At 35.5% G+C, this 18,999-nt stretch overlaps 1 protein-coding gene across 1 annotated transcript in view; it reads right to left on the reverse strand.

Annotated features, from left to right (window-relative positions):
* LOC139732063 (receptor-type tyrosine-protein phosphatase mu-like) overlaps positions 1–18,999 on the reverse strand; it is a 57,065-nt gene that overhangs the window by 12,963 nt on the left and 25,103 nt on the right. The window contains exons 11-20 of the mRNA XM_071642938.1: positions 16,714–17,111; positions 14,652–14,739; positions 11,835–11,911; positions 11,341–11,377; positions 10,330–10,427; positions 8,086–8,208; positions 7,085–7,254; positions 3,023–3,158; positions 451–600; positions 5–104 (exon numbers count right to left, since the gene is read on the reverse strand). Coding sequence (XP_071499039.1) covers positions 5–104; positions 451–600; positions 3,023–3,158; positions 7,085–7,254; positions 8,086–8,208; positions 10,330–10,427; positions 11,341–11,377; positions 11,835–11,911; positions 14,652–14,739; positions 16,714–17,111 — 1,377 coding nt within the window. The remainder of the gene's footprint in view (positions 1–4; positions 105–450; positions 601–3,022; positions 3,159–7,084; positions 7,255–8,085; positions 8,209–10,329; positions 10,428–11,340; positions 11,378–11,834; positions 11,912–14,651; positions 14,740–16,713; positions 17,112–18,999) is intronic.

Consider the following 18,999-nt stretch of genomic DNA (forward strand, 5'->3'; position numbering starts at 1 on the left):
TCACGTGGCAAGATGTCTTGGAATCTGTTCTTGTTCTCGTTCTGAGGCATTTTTCCTCCCTTGAACGCGTTGCTAGGAGGAACTGGTGATAGTGTGCCAAGCAACTGTAAGAGATGGATCATTCTGTCGGATTGAAAAGGGCTTTCTCTACATTGTACTGTGAGAAAAGTTAATGGACTATTCTACATTCAACATGGCAATTGCGGGTGAAAGTAAGTCATCACTATACCAAGACATGTCTTTTGACAAGCCAGCTAAGCTCTGTATAACAAGTTCATTCAACATTCCATTATACAACAGAATTGCTCTGAAGAAGATCCTGCAAGAATATTATTAGGTAATTTTTTTGGGATTTCCCCAAATGAAAAACAGAACACTTCTCTGTTATTCTGAAAGTGATGAACAAAAGTCTAGTTGTATGCCTTGGCATTGGTATTCCATTTTTCTTACCTCATATTCCAACTGAATATTAGTTTTCTTTGTCTTTGGGTCCACCCCGTTGAGAGTATCTAGCTTCTTCTTGAACTGTGACACAGGGATGTTGGTCTGCCCAGACGAGTAGACCTCAAGAAGAGCATTGTAGATGAACACATATTGATCCTGTGAAATGGAGGTAGATGATAAATCTAGTGGGCTATCGTTGTGGCAAGGGATTGTTCAGTTCAGTTTAAGTTCAAAGTCAATTCAGAGTTTTCTGCATTGAACATTACAAATGAAATACATATACAGAATAAGATGTACTACCACAGAATGAAAAGGTATGTTTACTTGAATCATCTTAGATAAAGGAATGAATGGTAATCAGACCGACTTATGGTAAAATGTGCTGGTGGGATTGGCATGCAGAAGACTGTCATTTACGCACTGAGGACAAGCTGATTTTGCTATTGCACGCATTTCCTATACACACCTGCCTGAATATACGGTTACAGCTCGTCATTCCGAATGTTCGTTAATCCGAAAATGAAATAAGAATCGTTATTCCAAAGGTTCGTTAATCCGAAAATAGAATAAGATTCGTTATTGCAAAGGTTCGTTAATCCGAAATGAAATGAGGCTTGTTATTCCAAAGGTTCGTTGATCCGAAAATAAAATAAGGTTCGTTAATCCGAAAATGATATGAGGTTCGTTATTCCGAAGGTTAGTTAATCCGAAAATGAAACAAGGTTCGTTAATCCGACAATGTAAGAGGGTTCGTAATTCCGAAGATTCGTTAAACCAAAAATGAAATGAGGCTCGTTATTCCGAAGGTTCGTTGATCCGAAAATAAAATAAGAATCGTTATTCCAAAGGTTCGTTGATCCGAAAATGAAATAAGGCTTGTTATTCCAAAGGTTCGTTGATCCGAAAATAAAATAAGGTTCGTTAATCCGAAAATGAAGGTTCGTAAATCCGAAAATGAAATAAGGCTCTTAAAATTCCGAAAATAGAGTAAGATTCTTGTTGTCACAAAATATGGTGCTGTAATTATTGTCTTATGCGTTCGTTGGTACGTGTGTGCATAATTGTGTGAGTTTAAAATGCTGTTTAAATGCCCACCTTATCCGCTCTCACCCCTATTATCCTCGCCTTATAGCCTCACGTTTATCGGTAGTCTAAAATTCATCATCATCATCATAACAATTCAGGAGAGGCATGTTCACATTGAAAAGGGGATGCCAGCATACTCATACTCTCTTTGGACACATAAACACATGTAAACAGGCACACACAAACACACGCGATTCCATACAAACTTTTATCGGCGACGTATAGAATGCCGTCGTAATTTAGATTTAAATTGATTCGTAACTATAGGCGTGGATGTAGTTGTTGAATCGTTGGATGTTGAGTAGATTCACGGAGAGTGAATAAAAATATCAGCTGCTTGAAGATTTTGTCAATGAGATAATCTGGTATTGACTAATCGTCAAAATTTTATATCATGCTCTTGTCATGGTGGCTTTGGAAGAAAAAAGTCATGCGCATGATTAGATTTATTTGGGCAGGGGTTCTGAGCAGTTTTACTGCAGATTATGCACCAAATGTTGGCATGGGACATTTTCCAAATCGTATTCAAAACGAGATTTAAGAAACCTGCAGGTACTATTGTTTCCCCAAGGATAATGATGTAAATGAATGAACATAAGCTACAATACTCTGTAGGCAACATGTTTCTATATTGTACTGATTGTTTTGAGGGGAATATACCACAATCCCTACTTTTCAACTCACCTTGGGCCTCCATTTTCAATATCTTTCAGTAAACACCATATCATGAATCCACAATTTATTGTACGATTATACTATATTTCGATATAATTAATTAATGATTATGTATTCTGCATTTTTTCTTACAGCATATGTTTTGAACATTTGTGTTTTTGTTGAAATTAAAATGAATAAGTAGCCGCAGTAACACTGGCAAAAGATTACGTTTTAAGATCACAATCTTTAGGATCTCAGAAATTTGCCAGTGTGACGACAAACTTCCCGCAAAACTTCTCATTAAACTTCTCACTCCAACTAGGGATATTCCCCCCCCCCCCCCCCATCCCCATCAAACTTCTCAATCTTTTGCCAGTGTGAACGCCAGGAATGGAAAATTCACCAAGTTTGTCATGTGACCAGACCACCACCTGTTTTCAGGCGGTGCATCTCAAGCGAGCAGTCATTGTGATGTTTACATGTAGGTGTGCATTGTTACATCACAATCACCAGCTGTCAGACGGAGCGCTCTTTCTTCTTTCTTGTGCACAGGCAGCCGACGGGCACTGGTAGCGCAAACTCTTGATCTAAAGATCGAGAAGTTTGACTGCCAGTGTGAACAAATGACCACAGATTGCGAAGACTTCACGATCTTGCACTTCGCAATCTTTTGCCAGTGTAAACATGACTAATGAAATGAAGTTATCTAAAATTCTTAGGGCAATTAAAGAGCCTGAAGATACTATCAAGGGACGCTTGAAAGCTGGTCCATCTAAAGATCTCACAAAATGAGGGGTAATGATTATTGAAGTCAAAATAAATCACAATCTCTTGCCTGTGTTTGTATCATCTCAATACGATTTTCTCTCATCTGGTTGACAAATCCAAAGATGTCCACCTTTCCAGTCTCTCGCATCATACACAACATGTTATAGAGGGTGAGGAAGGTGCCTGTTCTTCCTGCTCCAGCACTACGGGAGAGAGACATATACGTAACACCAACAAACAAAATGATGCTATGATTTTTCAAAGCAAACGAAAGAAAAAAGAATTTTTAACGATTTTTTTTTTCACGGATACCGTATATCCACAACCTAAGGGTAATGTCACTACGTTAGAACATGATCCGTTTGTGAATTGTAAAGCAAGACACAAGAGTTTTAAATACTGAACTGATAAGCCCTACCGATTTTAGAATCCATTATGAGATATTTTACAACATAGTAAATATGAACAATGTGAAACACAATTCTTAAATGAAGGGATACAAACTCTTATAATTCAATGAAAAATAATCAGAAGTGAATATAACTCTTTTTTTTTTACTACAGCATTATTCAATTTGTCAATCTAAATATGACACAAATAATCCTTCTAAAGTCAACCTTTTTGTTTCGAACCGAACAAGCAAGGGCACCATCATCAGAAGTTATATACGGCCAGATTTCTTCACAATACACCTCCGTACCGTATTTGTATAAAATCCATCCATGAAGAAGAGTACATGGCCAATATTGCCCATACAAATGTGATGCCATGGCCATAGCGGCAGGGGGTAACATTTACATGTTTCAATGAAGTGTTAGTGATACATTTCTACAAAATTATCCCTTTCATGCTAACACATCTTCTATTCAGCATTATGTACCTTCTACCTTATAAGAGGCACCATCTGAAACAGAGGGCCGTCGATAATAATGATAGTAATAATAATAGTAATAATAATGATAATAATAACAATGATAATTTTGAATTCATATTTGGCAGATTCTACGAAGCATATGTACTCAACTGCCAATAACAAAAAGATATAATAAAAAACTAGAAATGTCGCTATGGCGACTGATGCCTCCGCCATAATGCATGCTTCTTCCAATAGGCGTATAGTACAATGTCTTCACAATGTGTGATCCGTGACAATTTCACATAACTGGTAAAATATTGAAATGACAGGTTTGTCAGAAATGTCTTGAACTGGGTTTGCTATAATTTTCTAAGAGTGCAGGTACACATATTTGGGGAATTTTGGAGAAGTTTATGTATTGAGTAATTTCCAAGGTATGAAGAAAGAGTGTGATGATGGTACAAAATAGATTATTATTATTATTATTTTTTTTTTGGGGGGGTGGGTGGGGGGTATTGAAACACCTTAACCTTTGACCTTTGACCTTCTGGCTGGAAATTTCCCGGAGAATCTCCATTAGGTAATGCATGTATTGAGTTTTGAAACTAATAATGCAAGCATTGCATTTACCAGTATATGAGGGAAATAGTAAAATTTTGAGGAGTTGAAATTGAAGTTTGACCCCTGACTATTAACCCATGACCCCTACATTCCCTAGACAATCCCTGCCAGACAGTACATGCGTATGTACCAAGTTCCACGAAGATACATTGAATCATTTGCGCGAAAAGTGATATTGCAACATTTTCACCTAACCTTTGACCTTTTGACCTTTGACCTTATGACATGAAACTCGCTCTGGAGAATTTTTACGCAGTAGTACATGTCCACACCAAGTTTCAAGAAAATACCTTCGGGCATTGCATAGATATGGGGGAAATTGCAACATTTGTAGCATTTGACCTTGACCTTTTGACCTTTGACCTCTTGCCAATGTCACTAAAATCTACTCAACTAATTGTCCCATCATACATCATCCTTGGACCAAGTTTGGTGAAAGCTGCTTCATCCAGTTTTGAGTTATCACGTAAACAGATAAATTTTAGGATTTGACCTTGATCTTTGACCTTTGACCTCTGTCCGATTTCACTGAAAACTAATCAAGTAATTGTCCCATCATACATCATCCTCAAAGTTTGGTGAAATTTGCTCCATCCAGTCTTGAGTTATCGCGTAAACGGATACAATTTCATGATATGACCTTGACCTTTGACCTTTGACCTTTAACCGAATTCAACCAAAATCTAATCAAATAATTGCCTTATCATACTTCATACTTGGACCAAGTTTGGTAAAATTGCAGTAAATATTACTCAAGTTATTTTTCCTCTGTTTCAGAGCTACTTTCTTTTATACACTTTGCTGATGATACCAGTGTTTTTCTTGCCCATAACGTTATCGATGTTCTTGTTCAACAAATAAATACGGAATTGAAAAAAGTGACCAACTAGGTCAGAGCTAACAAGTTATCTTTGAATGTTCAAAAAACAAAATGTATGCTTTTCAGCAATACTGTTGATTCTTTGAACTCAGAAATAGTTCTGAATGATTGTAATTTAGAAAGTGTGTCATATTTTAAATTTCTTGGTATTTTTGTAGATAATAAACTTTCTTGGAAAATACATATTGATCATATCTGCAAAATTATTTCTCGCAATATAAGTGTTATGAATAGACTGAAATTCTATATTCCTGAAAAGACCCCACTAGTGTTATACTCCTCTTTGATACTCCCTTACCTTAATTATGGAATTTTAGCTTGGGGCAATACTCATCAGACACTGCTGAATAGAGTGTTACTATTGCAAAAGAAAGCCCTCCGTATTATTTCTAATTCTCCTACACGTTCACATTGCGGTAATAAATGCATTGTTTGACTGTTATAAGCTATTGAAAATCAACGAATTATTCTTATTTAACTTAGGTCAATTTATGTATATGTATGATAACAATTTACTCCCACCTATCTTTGGTTTTATGTTGAAAAAAAAAATCAATCATTCCATAATTACCCCACCCGACGTTCTAACGAGTTTCATTTACCACTTCTTCGAACGATTTTAGCAAAGAATACACTTATTTACAGTGGACCAAATTATTGGAATTCCCTGAATCATGATTTAAAATCTGCTTCATCTATATACTCATTTAAAAGGAGATTAAAGTCTTTTCTTTTACAATCTTATAATGACGACTCGCAGAATCAGATTAGTTTATAGGCTTACTTTGTTACTCATCCGCAATATCGGCATTGCCGTTCTCTTTATTATTGTAACTATTGCTCAAGCCTTGATTATAAGATTTTCTTTAACCTATACTTCGCAGTTGAAGGATTTGTTCTATATTCTTTTTTCTTCTTCTCTTTCTTCCTCAAACCTCCGAGGATCGTCATCTGTGTTGCATATTCCTATATATCTATTCTGTTACCTCTTTATCACGCTATAGTCTTGTTTCCTCTTGTGTCGTCAAGTCAGTTTTTTTTCTTGTTTTTCCTCCTACAAGTAGTCTTGTTGCTGTCCCAGTCCTGTTACATGTTCATTACTCTGTTTGTTGTTGTTTTATGTATAACTGTTTGTTCGTCTGTCTCTTAGTGGGCTGCCAAACTTTTTTGTGACGAACTTTTTGTGTGGATTTTTTGCTGTTTTCAATTCAATTTTTACATCGGGCTTCTAATAAAAGAGGGGCCCACACTCTACAAGCTCTGTCTTTTTAGTGGGTCCCTCCGTATTTTTCACACAGTGCATATATTGAAAACTATTTCACTTTCGTTATCTTAGCAACTATCGCAATGTATCGTTACTGTTAGTTTTTTTCCTATTATTGTTGTTTTCTCTGTACAATTGTGTGCATTGATTTTGGTACTTAAGAAAGTGAGATTTATGTTTGTATATTGTGGAAAAAAACGAATAAATATGAACTTGAACTTGAACTTATCGCGTAAACGAAAGCGGACGGACGGACGGACGTACGTACGGACGTACGGACGGACGGACAACCCGAAAACATAATGCCTCCGGCACCACTTCGTGGCGGAGGCATAAAAATCAGTTTCATAAGGAGGTAACACAATTCGATTCTTATAATAACTGAAAATCATACAACATAAAGGAAAATACAATTCAAGGACTGATAATTGCATAGTCATAATCATGGTTGCTGATGAGTTAAATATTAGTTGTGAAGAGGAACGATTCCAGGTTGATGAATACTAACCTGCAGTGTACAAGCATTGGTCTAGCTCTATCAGCTGGAGACATCGTGGCATGATGATGGAGAACAGCTTCAACAAAGTCAAGGAGAGTGGTGTAGTACTCTGGAACCCCCATGTCAGGCCAGGACAAGTAGTGGAACTGAGTGACGGTTCTTTTCTCTCCATCTTTTCCCTGCAAGTAAAATAAATTAGTGAAAGTGTTCATACCATACAGTTTGGATGTCGTCTTGGGATGTGGTGGAGGTGGGGAAGGGAAGGTTGCATTCTGGATGTAAATTGAGCCTTTTGGAGATTGAACACAAACGTCAGTGGACCAAAGCAAATAATGCCATTTTCTGGTCATTGTATTGCAATCCCTAAGTGATGAATTCTTTTTCAGGCCATTATTTTATTCAAATCAAAACATGGCAACTTAACATTTGTCCACATTTCCATCACACTATATTTTCAGGGGGAGGAAGGAGAGAAGAGTGTAGTACTGCTACTGGCAGAAGCGGATCTAGAGGGGGGGGGGGGGTTGCAACCCCCCCCCCCCAAAAAAAAAAAAAAAAAAAAAAAAATCCGGGGACCATTTTTTTTTAAATCTTATTTTTTTTTTAACTTGTAATTTCATTTTTTTTCTATGTATGTATTTTGACCTCTATACCAAAAATAGTGGTGTTTTAGATGCAAGAAAACGCCATTTTCACACACAGATTTTCAAAAATTCTCCCTACTGTAGGAGGGGGACACCCCCCTCCCACACCCTTCCCCCCCCCCCTCGCTCGCTACGCTCCCTCGCATACCGCCCCCAACCCCCGCTTTACAAAAAGCTAGATCCGCCCCAGTACTGGTCTCCCAATTGTCAATCTAACCCAGCTTTTGTGCGGCAGAATCAACTCATAACGGAGCTTTTGTCCTATTTTTTTCAAGTTTTTAAGGGGTGTTAACTCACTTGCTACCTAATCTAATTGCAGATCTGCTCCTCACATGCAGGCTGTCAGTTCAAGAGTACACATCTTACCTTCTGCACGACCAATTCCCTGATTACACGATCAGAGTATGTGTGTTCCTTGTACGAGAAAATGGAGAGTTTTCCGATGTTGATGGATAATGATTCCTTGGGCCAATACTGCTTGCATTGCTCCTATAAAGTATGAAATAATGGAAGTTTGTTTCAAGATCCTTTCTTCACAGTTGCTAGATATACAGTGTGGCTTTGTCATTATACAGTGCACTCGCGTTACAATGAACACGGTATTAACAAAATTTTGTTATAACGAAAGTAAAACTTTTGGTCCCAAGGCTATCGCCATCAAAGTCTGTGGTAAAAAATTTGCTCATGATGAACACGGTTATTACAAAATTTTCGTCATAACAAAGTTTTTCGGAGCGCCACTTACAAAGAAAAAAAATGCACTCCGTTATAACGAAATGCAGATCGCTTACAAAAATACATGGCAGAACAAACATTTACAGAACGTCTCTGTGTGGGCGAACGCTACACATCACCGTTTGCTCCGTGTGAATGTCACGCACATTTCTGGGGGGAACTTGCGTTATCATAATGCGTTAATCTGAAATGAAATAAGGTTCTTTGTTCTGAAGATTCTTTAAAACGATACACACACATTCTGATATACCTAAATGTCCTTTAATTCGGAAGTGAAATGGAAACATTGTGACGTTATTCCAAATGAACGTTGTAAAGGTTCGGTAGTCCGACAATGAAACAAGGGTCTTAATACGAAGGTTTGTTAATCTGAAAATGATAGAAATCTTCGTCACTCCAAACGTTCGTTAATCCGAACATGAAAACAGTTTGTTAAATCCAAGAGAAAAAAAAGTCAGTCCACTAACATAATTTCAGGATTACAAACCTTATAATCGTCTTTGGATAAACAAGCCTTTGAAATAACGAACCTTTTTATTTTTTGGATTAAGAAACGTTCGGAATAATGAACTTTCAAGACAACGAACCTTAAGAATAGCGAACCTTTCTCAGTATTTAGTTAACAACCCTTCGGATTAAAACGAACCTTAATTCAATTTCCGATCAACTAACTTTCTAAAAACGAACCTTATATAATCTCTTCCGGTATGATCTTTCAGAATAATGAATCTTCGGAAGAGCGGCGCTTCAGAATTACGAACCTTATTTCATTTTCGGATTTAAGAACCTTTGAAATACCGGGAATGGCGAACCTTCAGGGTAAGGAGCCTTCACCATAATGAACTTCAGTTATAATGAACCATTGGAATAACAAACTGTAACCGAATCTTAAACCATCATTTTCTATACATTTCCAAATAGGCATAAAAGTACAAACAAATTTATGCTCTCTCTCTCTTAAATGGAACATGTGCAAAAAAAAAATGAAAAGATATCATCCTATTTGACCTAGTGTTCCAGTGTATGATGAGAATTCAACAGACAGCATAAAATATGTGCATATATAGTTTGCATGTTTTTGCACTATATATACTGTTATAACAGTTTAAAAGTTATAACGATATTTCGTTGTAACGAGAGAAAACTGCTGGTCCCGATTATTTCGTTATAATTGGAGTGCAATGTAGCAGCTGGCAGGCAAAACAATCTATAAGGCCTACATGGTTAGAAACGCCAGTATGAAGCGCCATGCAAATGTAATTATTGTTATTATTATTATTATCTTTATTATTATCATTATTATTATGATTATGATTATTATTATCATTATTATTATTATTATCATTATTCTTATCATTATTATTATTAGTATTATCATTATTCTCATTCTTATCATTATCATTATTAATAACACTGTCATTAAGCCATATCATGCAAGATTTGTTGTACCTGAGCTTATAAGCAAATTCAGTTTCATGGCAATACAAAGTATCATTCGATTCCGTATGCAGAAGCATGGGGGTGCAACGGTTTACTTTACTTTACTGTCTATAATTCATAAGCAGTTTTGTGGTAATATTTGTGATACCTGGTCACAACCAATGATCGCACAACACTCTCATGTCATTATCTTATGAATTTAGCATTGTTTTGATTCATGCAATTCCAGTTCAATGTTTATATGGTAGATATTTTGTCAATACACTGTACATATTGCCAAACAATTTGAAAGAAGTACAAATGTTTATGATAAAGTATAATACAAAATATGTGTAATGAGTAAATACTTTGATGAGAAAACAATACACAATAAATGTTTATGAAAAGTAATACATAGCGATGGTAAAGGCTATTTCAAATGATAGTGATACTTACCTTTCCATTCTCAGTCAAATTTGTCACCATGATAATGGTCTCAACATTTTCCTGCCATATCATCCGCCAAAAATCAGTCAATGATGCCTTGTTTGGTGCTACATCAAAAAGCAATTGAAAACAATTTACTAACATTTGCAGAAAGTAAAGTTCAAACAGACCACTACGTGATGACGGTTGAGATTTTAAAGCATAAAATATCACCACCTTTACAACACTTACATGTTTAATGTAATATTAGACACAGCTAATACAGATTGCAACTTGTAGAGTTGATTCCTGCAGCATTACAAGGTCAGTATACAAAAGAATGAAATGATATCCGTAAGTCCCATCATACCTGTTGCATCAATTACAAAAAATGATAATAAAAATAAAGATGATCATTAAAATCCATGAATCCACTGTAATCAGATTTGTGTGTCAACACAAATGCTGAGGTTAACAGTGCTGACATTAATCATGTCTTGGATCAGTGAATAAAATTAAATGAGAAATGAACAAATCACTGCTGATAGACACTAATTTAAAATTACATTATTTTTCTCCTACTTCTCCTTGTTTCTTATCACTTTAAACAAACAAATATGAATTCTGTTTACTTTTGTGGACAATGCACATCATGATGGCTAGTTTGTTCCATTCTATTTTCAGTCTATATTAGTAGATTTTGAAAAAAAAAACCCACAAAACAAAACAATAATTTACTGTAGAGTAATCTGCATTAGAGATCACAGCCAGAAAAGTTTGTTGATGTTTTATGTAGTGATGCTCTCTACCAACGTTGCATCCATGCTGTAAACTTACAAATGTAGTCCCAAGGTATATCTAAGCATGTTGGCAGCACACATATTTTCTATTGACACTTTTTTTTTTGTCTGTAACGTTATATGTAGTATAAATTGCGTATGCACATATCTCAGTTTGATATAAAGGAGTGGGTACTGAAATTGGGATCAAAGTTGCGTACAGTCTTTACAATAGGATCTAATGAATTTTATAGATTCTTACATTGTGATGCAATAATCACTTTTTCCTCTCTGTAATTCTGTTTCAAAGGGAAATGAAATTGTTACACAATTACTGTCCTGTGCATGATGATTGAAAGACAGCTTATGTTTTTTTGTTTGTTTGTTTTTACAAGCATGTAGAATGTTTGCTTGAAATGTTTTGAATGAGTGAACTGTCTTTGACTTACCAGGGGAAATTATGTCAAAAAAATATCTGTTAAATTTGTTCAAGTCATGTACTTCATAAATCAAATGGGAAAAAGCTACAAAGTGACAACTTGAAGCATGCACCACTTAAATGCGGTGATATACCATAGGTCCAGATGAACCTTTCCGTTAGTCATTTGTAAACTTACATACAAAGTGATCCAAACATTCCCCTCTTTCAAGACAATACAGATACCTCACAATGTTTGCTTAATACCACACCAAATATGTTTCATCTCTGCCAAAAAAAAAAAAAAAAAATCGTCATGGAATGACTATGATACTCACATAGATGTAGTTAGCATTGTAATAATCTGAGTGAGGATCGCCACCTGTAGTCTCTAGAACAACTCTGGAATGATCATCTGTTCAGGAATTACAAGGTATACAGGTTTTTACAGGATGTACAATTTTGACAATGTGTAATAACTCAATGTTTTATAACACCATTTCTGTATAGGCTACCTTTGTTGTGACAAAGAATGCAAGATCAATTTTCTCTGAAAAATGCATGTGATAACTTTGTGAGACAGGTTATACTCAAAACTACCATCATTCACAACCCAAATATGAGTCATATATGAAAGAGAAAATACAGTATTGTTAATACACCTTCATTGACTTATGTACAGCATGCACACAAAACAATTAATCGTGATCTACAGTAAATCTGATATGTACATATAGAATAAGTAGGTCCGATAACATTTTTTTTTCAGGCTATGCTGTTTGCACTGATACTCTTTGTTGAAAATAAAACTGAAGTAAATGAATTGGGATTTAGTTCACAAGAACAAGATTACTTCTATACATTAACATTAAATTTTGTCTTTTTTTACATACACACATAATTGAAACAGATACTGTAATAACATATACATTTGCAACAAACGGTAAAAAAGTAGCAGTCATAAGAACCAAAGTGGGGGAACCTATATCAAAAGCAGAACTTGTATTACTTTGATCCCGCCCCCACCCCCCAATAAACAATAAACCACATTATAATTAAACCGTCAATCATACACGTAATAAAGCAATATGATATATACCAGAATGGTATAAAGAGCTACATCCATCAAAACGGAAGTTCTGCATAATGAGAGAAAGATGGGAAGAGAGGATACAAAACAGAAGGAATAGATTAGCCAAGATGAAATGAGAGGGGAAAGAAGAAATGGAGAGAGGAGAGGATATCCAACAGGAGAATTGGTAATGTCAAACAGAATATCTTGTTATTATCTATTCCTAAGTTGTCTCTTCAAATAAATCAAGGTAATATTTCATATAAACTTGTGTCCAATGAGTTTAGGCCTGGGAATGTAAGAATTATGTTAGCATAATTATGATGTTCTGTTCAAAGATAAATGCAGTGAGTTAGACTGTCTCGTTGGGTAATTGTGAACAGAACTATTTTCAATAAATATGTCAGGAAATATCATTTGAAGATCATTATAATTGAATTTGTGCATGAGCTGCCCTTTACGCAAATCATACAAAACGTAAATTTTGAGAATTTCATATTCCTGAACAAAGGAGTGGTGTGTGAATAAATGTCCGTGTTAAAAAAAAAATATGGAGAATCTTCTTTTCTAACATATAAATTCTATCAATGGAAAGATTACGTGAGTTACCCAAGGCCAAGAGTCCACAATGTAAATGAAGAAAAGTCAAAGTAGAATAAAGTTTGGAAAGAACATAATGAGGAAAAATACCTGTTAGATTGTGTGACTCCAGAATTTCTATATATGATTTTACTGATACTATCAATATTTCCTTTCCATGACAACTTAGCATCAACTAACAGCAAACCTAGCAATTTGGTGGAGTTCACTTGCTAAAGTAGGGTTATATAAACAAATGTCATCTGGAAGAGTGGCAACAGTGTTACTGAATAATATGTATTCGGGATTTTTTTTTTGGGGGGGGGGGCACATTCAAGCATAAATAATTTGTTGTCAACCATTGGCACATTCAAACATGAGTAATCTGTTTTCAACCAAAGTGCAACATTTTGTAATCAATCATTCATTATTTGAGCTAATTGATCAGGGTCTGAATGAGATAAAAATTTACTAGAGTCATCAGCGAACAAAAAAAAAAGAAAGGAAAGCTTAAACGAAGAATATTGTATCATTAATGTATCCCAAACACAAAAATGGGCCAAGGAGGCCTCCTTTGGGGAACTCTACATGAGAAATTATGCATAGGTGAGGTTCCATTATTCAAATAAACATGATTGTTTTTCTATCTGTAGGTCCATCCTCTCACAGACCTTGGAGAGGTAAAGGAAAATTCCACGAGTGACGAGTGTGGCAATGGCTATCAATATTGCAGCTGTAGTTACTTTATTCAAGAATGTTAGTATTACATGTGAGTGCTGTGCTTCTCTTGGAATCCCAACTGATCAAACAATCAAACAATAAATTGTAATTATTAAAGAAAATTACAATTCTGCTGTATACTATCTTCTCTAAAATATTTGCACAGACCTAGGCCTATAATTACATGCACCCAATTCATCACCCTTTATAGATAATGGGACAACTTTACATATCTTATTTCATTTAGTAATATACCTGACAAAAGTGACAAATTAGAAATATCAGTAAGAGGCTTATAAATTTGCAATAAGATATTCTATACTGATTAATTATCAATATCCTCAAATCCAGCATTTTATTAGCTTGAAAAATAGTCAACAATTTAGAAACAGTTCATTATTATCTGTTGGGGAAGAAAAAATAAAGAGTAACAGTTTGGTTCTGTCAACAGATCAAAAAAAGGGGATGCAAAGGGGATATTTTATGTGAGCTCAGAACCAATGATAGAAAATTATAAGTTAAAAATTTCACATATCTGTTTGGGATCACCTGCAATGTCATCACTAAAGTCTATTTTAAAATATTACTATTTTTCTTAGGCTTATTTCATACATTATGAATAAATTACGATCAAAAACTTATGATTAATAACTAATGATGTTAACTGTACTGGAGCTTACAACACTTTAGACATAGTTATGACAATGATCAAATGCTTTCTAAGATACAACCTTGTTTCCAATTGCCAGTATATTTTGGTATGCAACTGTTTTGAGAAGCTCACATGCTATGATGTTCTTCACGCGATTCTTCGACTTGTTCTGTTTCTTTGATGCTACATCCCATGAATGAAGCTGGCTGCTCTTCAGCATCTGAACAATTAAAGAACAAGCAAAGTTTTTTTTTAATGCAATGCATAATCTGTGTATTCACAGGAATTTATGTTCTCATATAAACTATATATTTATATATATCATTTATAAATATGCACCAGCGTTAACTATTACTAGCATTTCACTAATATCATGAGTATCTACATGGCATTGTTATGTCTCATCCTCCATAGATTGATATAGAAATAAAAATATAAGTAGAATATACCTTCATGTATTGTTTGTTAGATTGATATTGCGACTCATAGAATACTGCCGCTGCTTTGTACTGTAACCTTCTGCTGTGTACTCTGTGCCAGTGACAAGCGAGCACCAGTCATTGACATCGTCTCACGAACTGACTTAAAATTGAGTTTCCTGAGATGATTGGAATAATGTCCCGTCATGCATTCAACGATAACGATTGCACGTGTGTTTGTTTTGAGTGAGATTATTCACTAAAACTACATATATATCTTTTTTAATATCAGCCAGTCGATGTCCGGCTAACAGAGAATCCCGATAATCGATGTCCAGATAATCAATGTCCTTCTGTATACCCCATAATCATGACGGGAAGGAGGAGCCAGCAGACACAGCATTCGTTCACTTAAATGCTTTTGATATCAATACTGAGCTTTCAACCTTTTAAAGGTCGTTGTCAGGGCTTTGGAAATCAACATTTTAAAAAGCAACTGATTTGCATTCATACATAAGCGTTCAATGTAATGAAAACTGATTTTTTTTTTAAATGTATTAATTACTTCAAAATCTTAGAACACAATGTCCGGCGCCCTTCTGATTTTCAGGAGACGATATACTGTCTTGGCAGATCCGGATAAAGGCCATGTCAGGCCAAAAGTATTATTGACTTGAAAAGTAGAGAGCAATGTCCGATTTTTTCCATTTACTTATTTTACCAATGTATCTCAATTTTGTGAGTGGAGCTATTCATGAATAAAAAAAAAGGTAAAAAAACATTGAATCTGATCCCAACACTAATGTGACATGCACACATACATTTCTCCATTCAATAATGTACTCCACGATCACAAATTTAGAAACTTGCTAAATATTTGGGAAGTCCCAATTCCACCAAAAACTAGACTAGATATAACGTGTATATATGAAGAGTTCCTTTCCAAAAGGTGCTGACGGTATTTGTCATTAATGTGGAATTTTTTTACAGGAATGTATTCACCTTTAGGAGTCGCATACAGTAAACGATTGAAAATGTTGAAATTTTTGTGACAAAATGGAAAATCAGACAATGAAAAGTGAGATTTGTTCCAAAAGTGTGCTTTCTTGACCACACCTTGACCCCAGAGTAGGGCCTGGCTGGTATATCTCTCCAAGCTGTGACATTTTACAGATGACGAACATATTAGCTGTGAAATGATATCTTTCTATGCAACAAAAAAAACATCTTTTAAGAAATGAGTTAAACAGGAGGATAATGTGTACAGATAAGAAATCATCTCAGAATTAAAAAAAAATACACAAAGTAACATCAGCTAGCCAATGAAAACAATAGTTATATGTTGTATATGGTCTTGGTATTTTTGGTTTCAAAAGATGCTCTAAAATTCCCCCCCCCCCCAAAAAAAAAAAAAAAAAAAAAAAATTCTTCAAAAATCACTTTGGACATAAAAATTTTCAGATGCACATTTCCTTTCCCCATTACTGGGTATTTCTATGGGACATCAAAGTCATTCCATGAAAACACTTAATCTGGTGAAATAAAATCAAAAGCTTTTCTCCTTATCAGAAGTGGATGTAGCACGTTTTGAAAAGGGACTTTTCAAACTGCATTTATGAATCAATATATGTATACATATATATATATATATATATATATATGCAGGGCTTGACATTAACAGTAGCCTGGGAGCAATAAAAATTGATGTTGGTCCTGCACCAAGTTTTCAAAAAGCACGGTCCATAGAAATATGTGCAAACAATAACAATATTTACTTGATATTCCTGGACGAGTCCATTTCCATTGTCTGCCTTCTTGCTCTTAATGTATGCCTGGAGCTTATCAACTGGGATAGAACTTGAAATATCCTGGTAGACAACCTCCTGGTTTCTTCCCTCCATCTTTGACTCATCTATGTTGCACTCACTGTGGAGACCCGGCCTTCTAGAAGCACCTATCTCTCTGTCCCCACCTTTATCGATCTGATCCTTCTGGTAGCTGGGGTAGTGCTTGGGGTTTGGAGAGGCTTGGTGTTTGGAGCTAGAGATGTCTCCAGTCAGTTCAATGACTTCAACTGTTTTTAAGCCTTCATACGGGTGATGTTCCAGCTCAACAGGGCCAAGACTTTCATACTCATTATGTTGGCCTTGCTCTGTAACAGAATCTCTAGTTCCTGGATAAGAAGATGAGAGCAACAGGAGCACTGAATGCACTTTAGAAGGATAAACATGTGACCTTACTTCTAAGCCCTCACATAATTTCACAACAAAAGACAATAACCAAGAGTCAAAATTGGAAGAAGGCGATTATCAGGTGTAAAATAACGAATGACTTCTCAGAATGGGTTGTTCCCAAATAATCAAAATTAGTGATGGAAGACCAAAAATATAGCAATACCAATTTTGAGAAAAAGGCGGTGAGGAACAAAGACTGATATGATCTCTTGGCTTTTGTCTCCAATGTTTGTTCAAATGTAATTCGCAAGGAGGAGAAGATTCTTTCTACATTGTTGGGTTTCAAACTTCAAAGATGTGTAGTGGCTCGATTAGCCGCTCATTACTTTGTGTGTAGCAGCCCTGTGTTCTGGCCAGTTTAAATTGCCACTGCTTCAGTATTGAATATCAGTAAGATTTCCCCAGCCTTATACATAGCTAGTGGATATTTCCATGTATAGTTGTTTGACCTTACAATCTGGTTCAGACCGGTTCACGGTCATGTCGTGTCGCAATAATGTAGCACACGTTACGTAGATTTATTATTCATCATATAGTGTTAATCCAATCACTGTAGATTTAATTGCGTATTAAGTGCGTAATTATTAGGTGATACGCTATCAGCGTATCACCTATTGTGATTGTCAAAATCTCTCTTTATTAGGTGATACGCTTTTAGCGTATCACCTATTGTGTTTGTCAAAATCTTCCTTTCTTTCTTTTTATTCTTCTTTCTTTCTGGCACATTTTGTGTCGTGAATATCTCAACATTGACATGACGGAATAACATGACATTTTCAGTCAACATGTCTCATGACAATATCTAGCCACAATAAGGTTTTCATGACAGTAACATATCTATGACGTCATCTAGGCGCCATTTTGTGATTTTCGGACCATGTTACATGATCGATCATAACTTCATAACTAAAGGTCATTTCTGTGTCATTTTCGTTGGACGTAAAGTTCAGGTCACGCTCTATCTTACATTTTGATGCTAATTACCTAGGACATCATTACGCGCGCATTAGCGCGCGTCAAAGTTTTTAAATGCTTAAAACGACTTCCCAATGGGAAATCTCGAAGTTTCAGACAATTTTAAGCGTTCCGCGCGTTCGCGTCCGTCCGCGCATTTCCGCGCGCAGTGCGCGTAAGCAACATGAAAATGCACATTTTTTGACAGATTTGGATTCCTGATACATTAAGTATTAATATCCATTGATTTCCGATCAATTTCGACCTATAACAAAGGAATGCGCTGGCGTCAAAGTTGAAATTTCGTGTGCGCGTCTATGTGGAAATATAGCGAAAAACATGTCTTTGTTTATTTCGCCATAGCTCTTTAAAACGTCAGGTGACCCTATGTTTTTATTGCATATTACAAAAGCATATGAATTGAAAATAACGTTTCAAGTATCAATATTTCCCTAAATACATTATGACGTCATCATATCATCATCTGAAATCAAAAAAGTGGAATTAATTTTTTGAGGTACTGTTTCTGACATTCATTTGCTCGTATCTCTGTTGTTTAAGCTCAATATTATCCCAAATTCAGATATGTTGTACTTTGAACATTTGCCTTTTAAGTCCAAGTCATGGTTTTGAAATTTGATGACGTCATAATACCTTAAATTGTGATTAAAGGTAAAGATGCAAAATCGGACAAGTTTACGTGTTATGTCTATGGGAGGTGATTTTTTTTAAAACCATGCATTGACTTGACAACGTTTAAGCACCTTTATCTCAGCTGATTTTGCTTCATTTCCTCTGAAACTTAAGTATGTTGTAGCTGAGACAATAAGCTTCAGTGACCATGCATTTTATTTTTTGAAATCTCATCATCTG

The sequence above is a fragment of the Diadema antillarum genome, unplaced genomic scaffold, assembly GCF_040938485.1.
Source record: "Diadema antillarum isolate AM-2024a unplaced genomic scaffold, OU_Dant_1.0 seq00000398_RagTag, whole genome shotgun sequence".
NCBI classification, from domain to species: Eukaryota; Metazoa; Echinodermata; class Echinoidea; order Diadematoida; family Diadematidae; genus Diadema; species Diadema antillarum.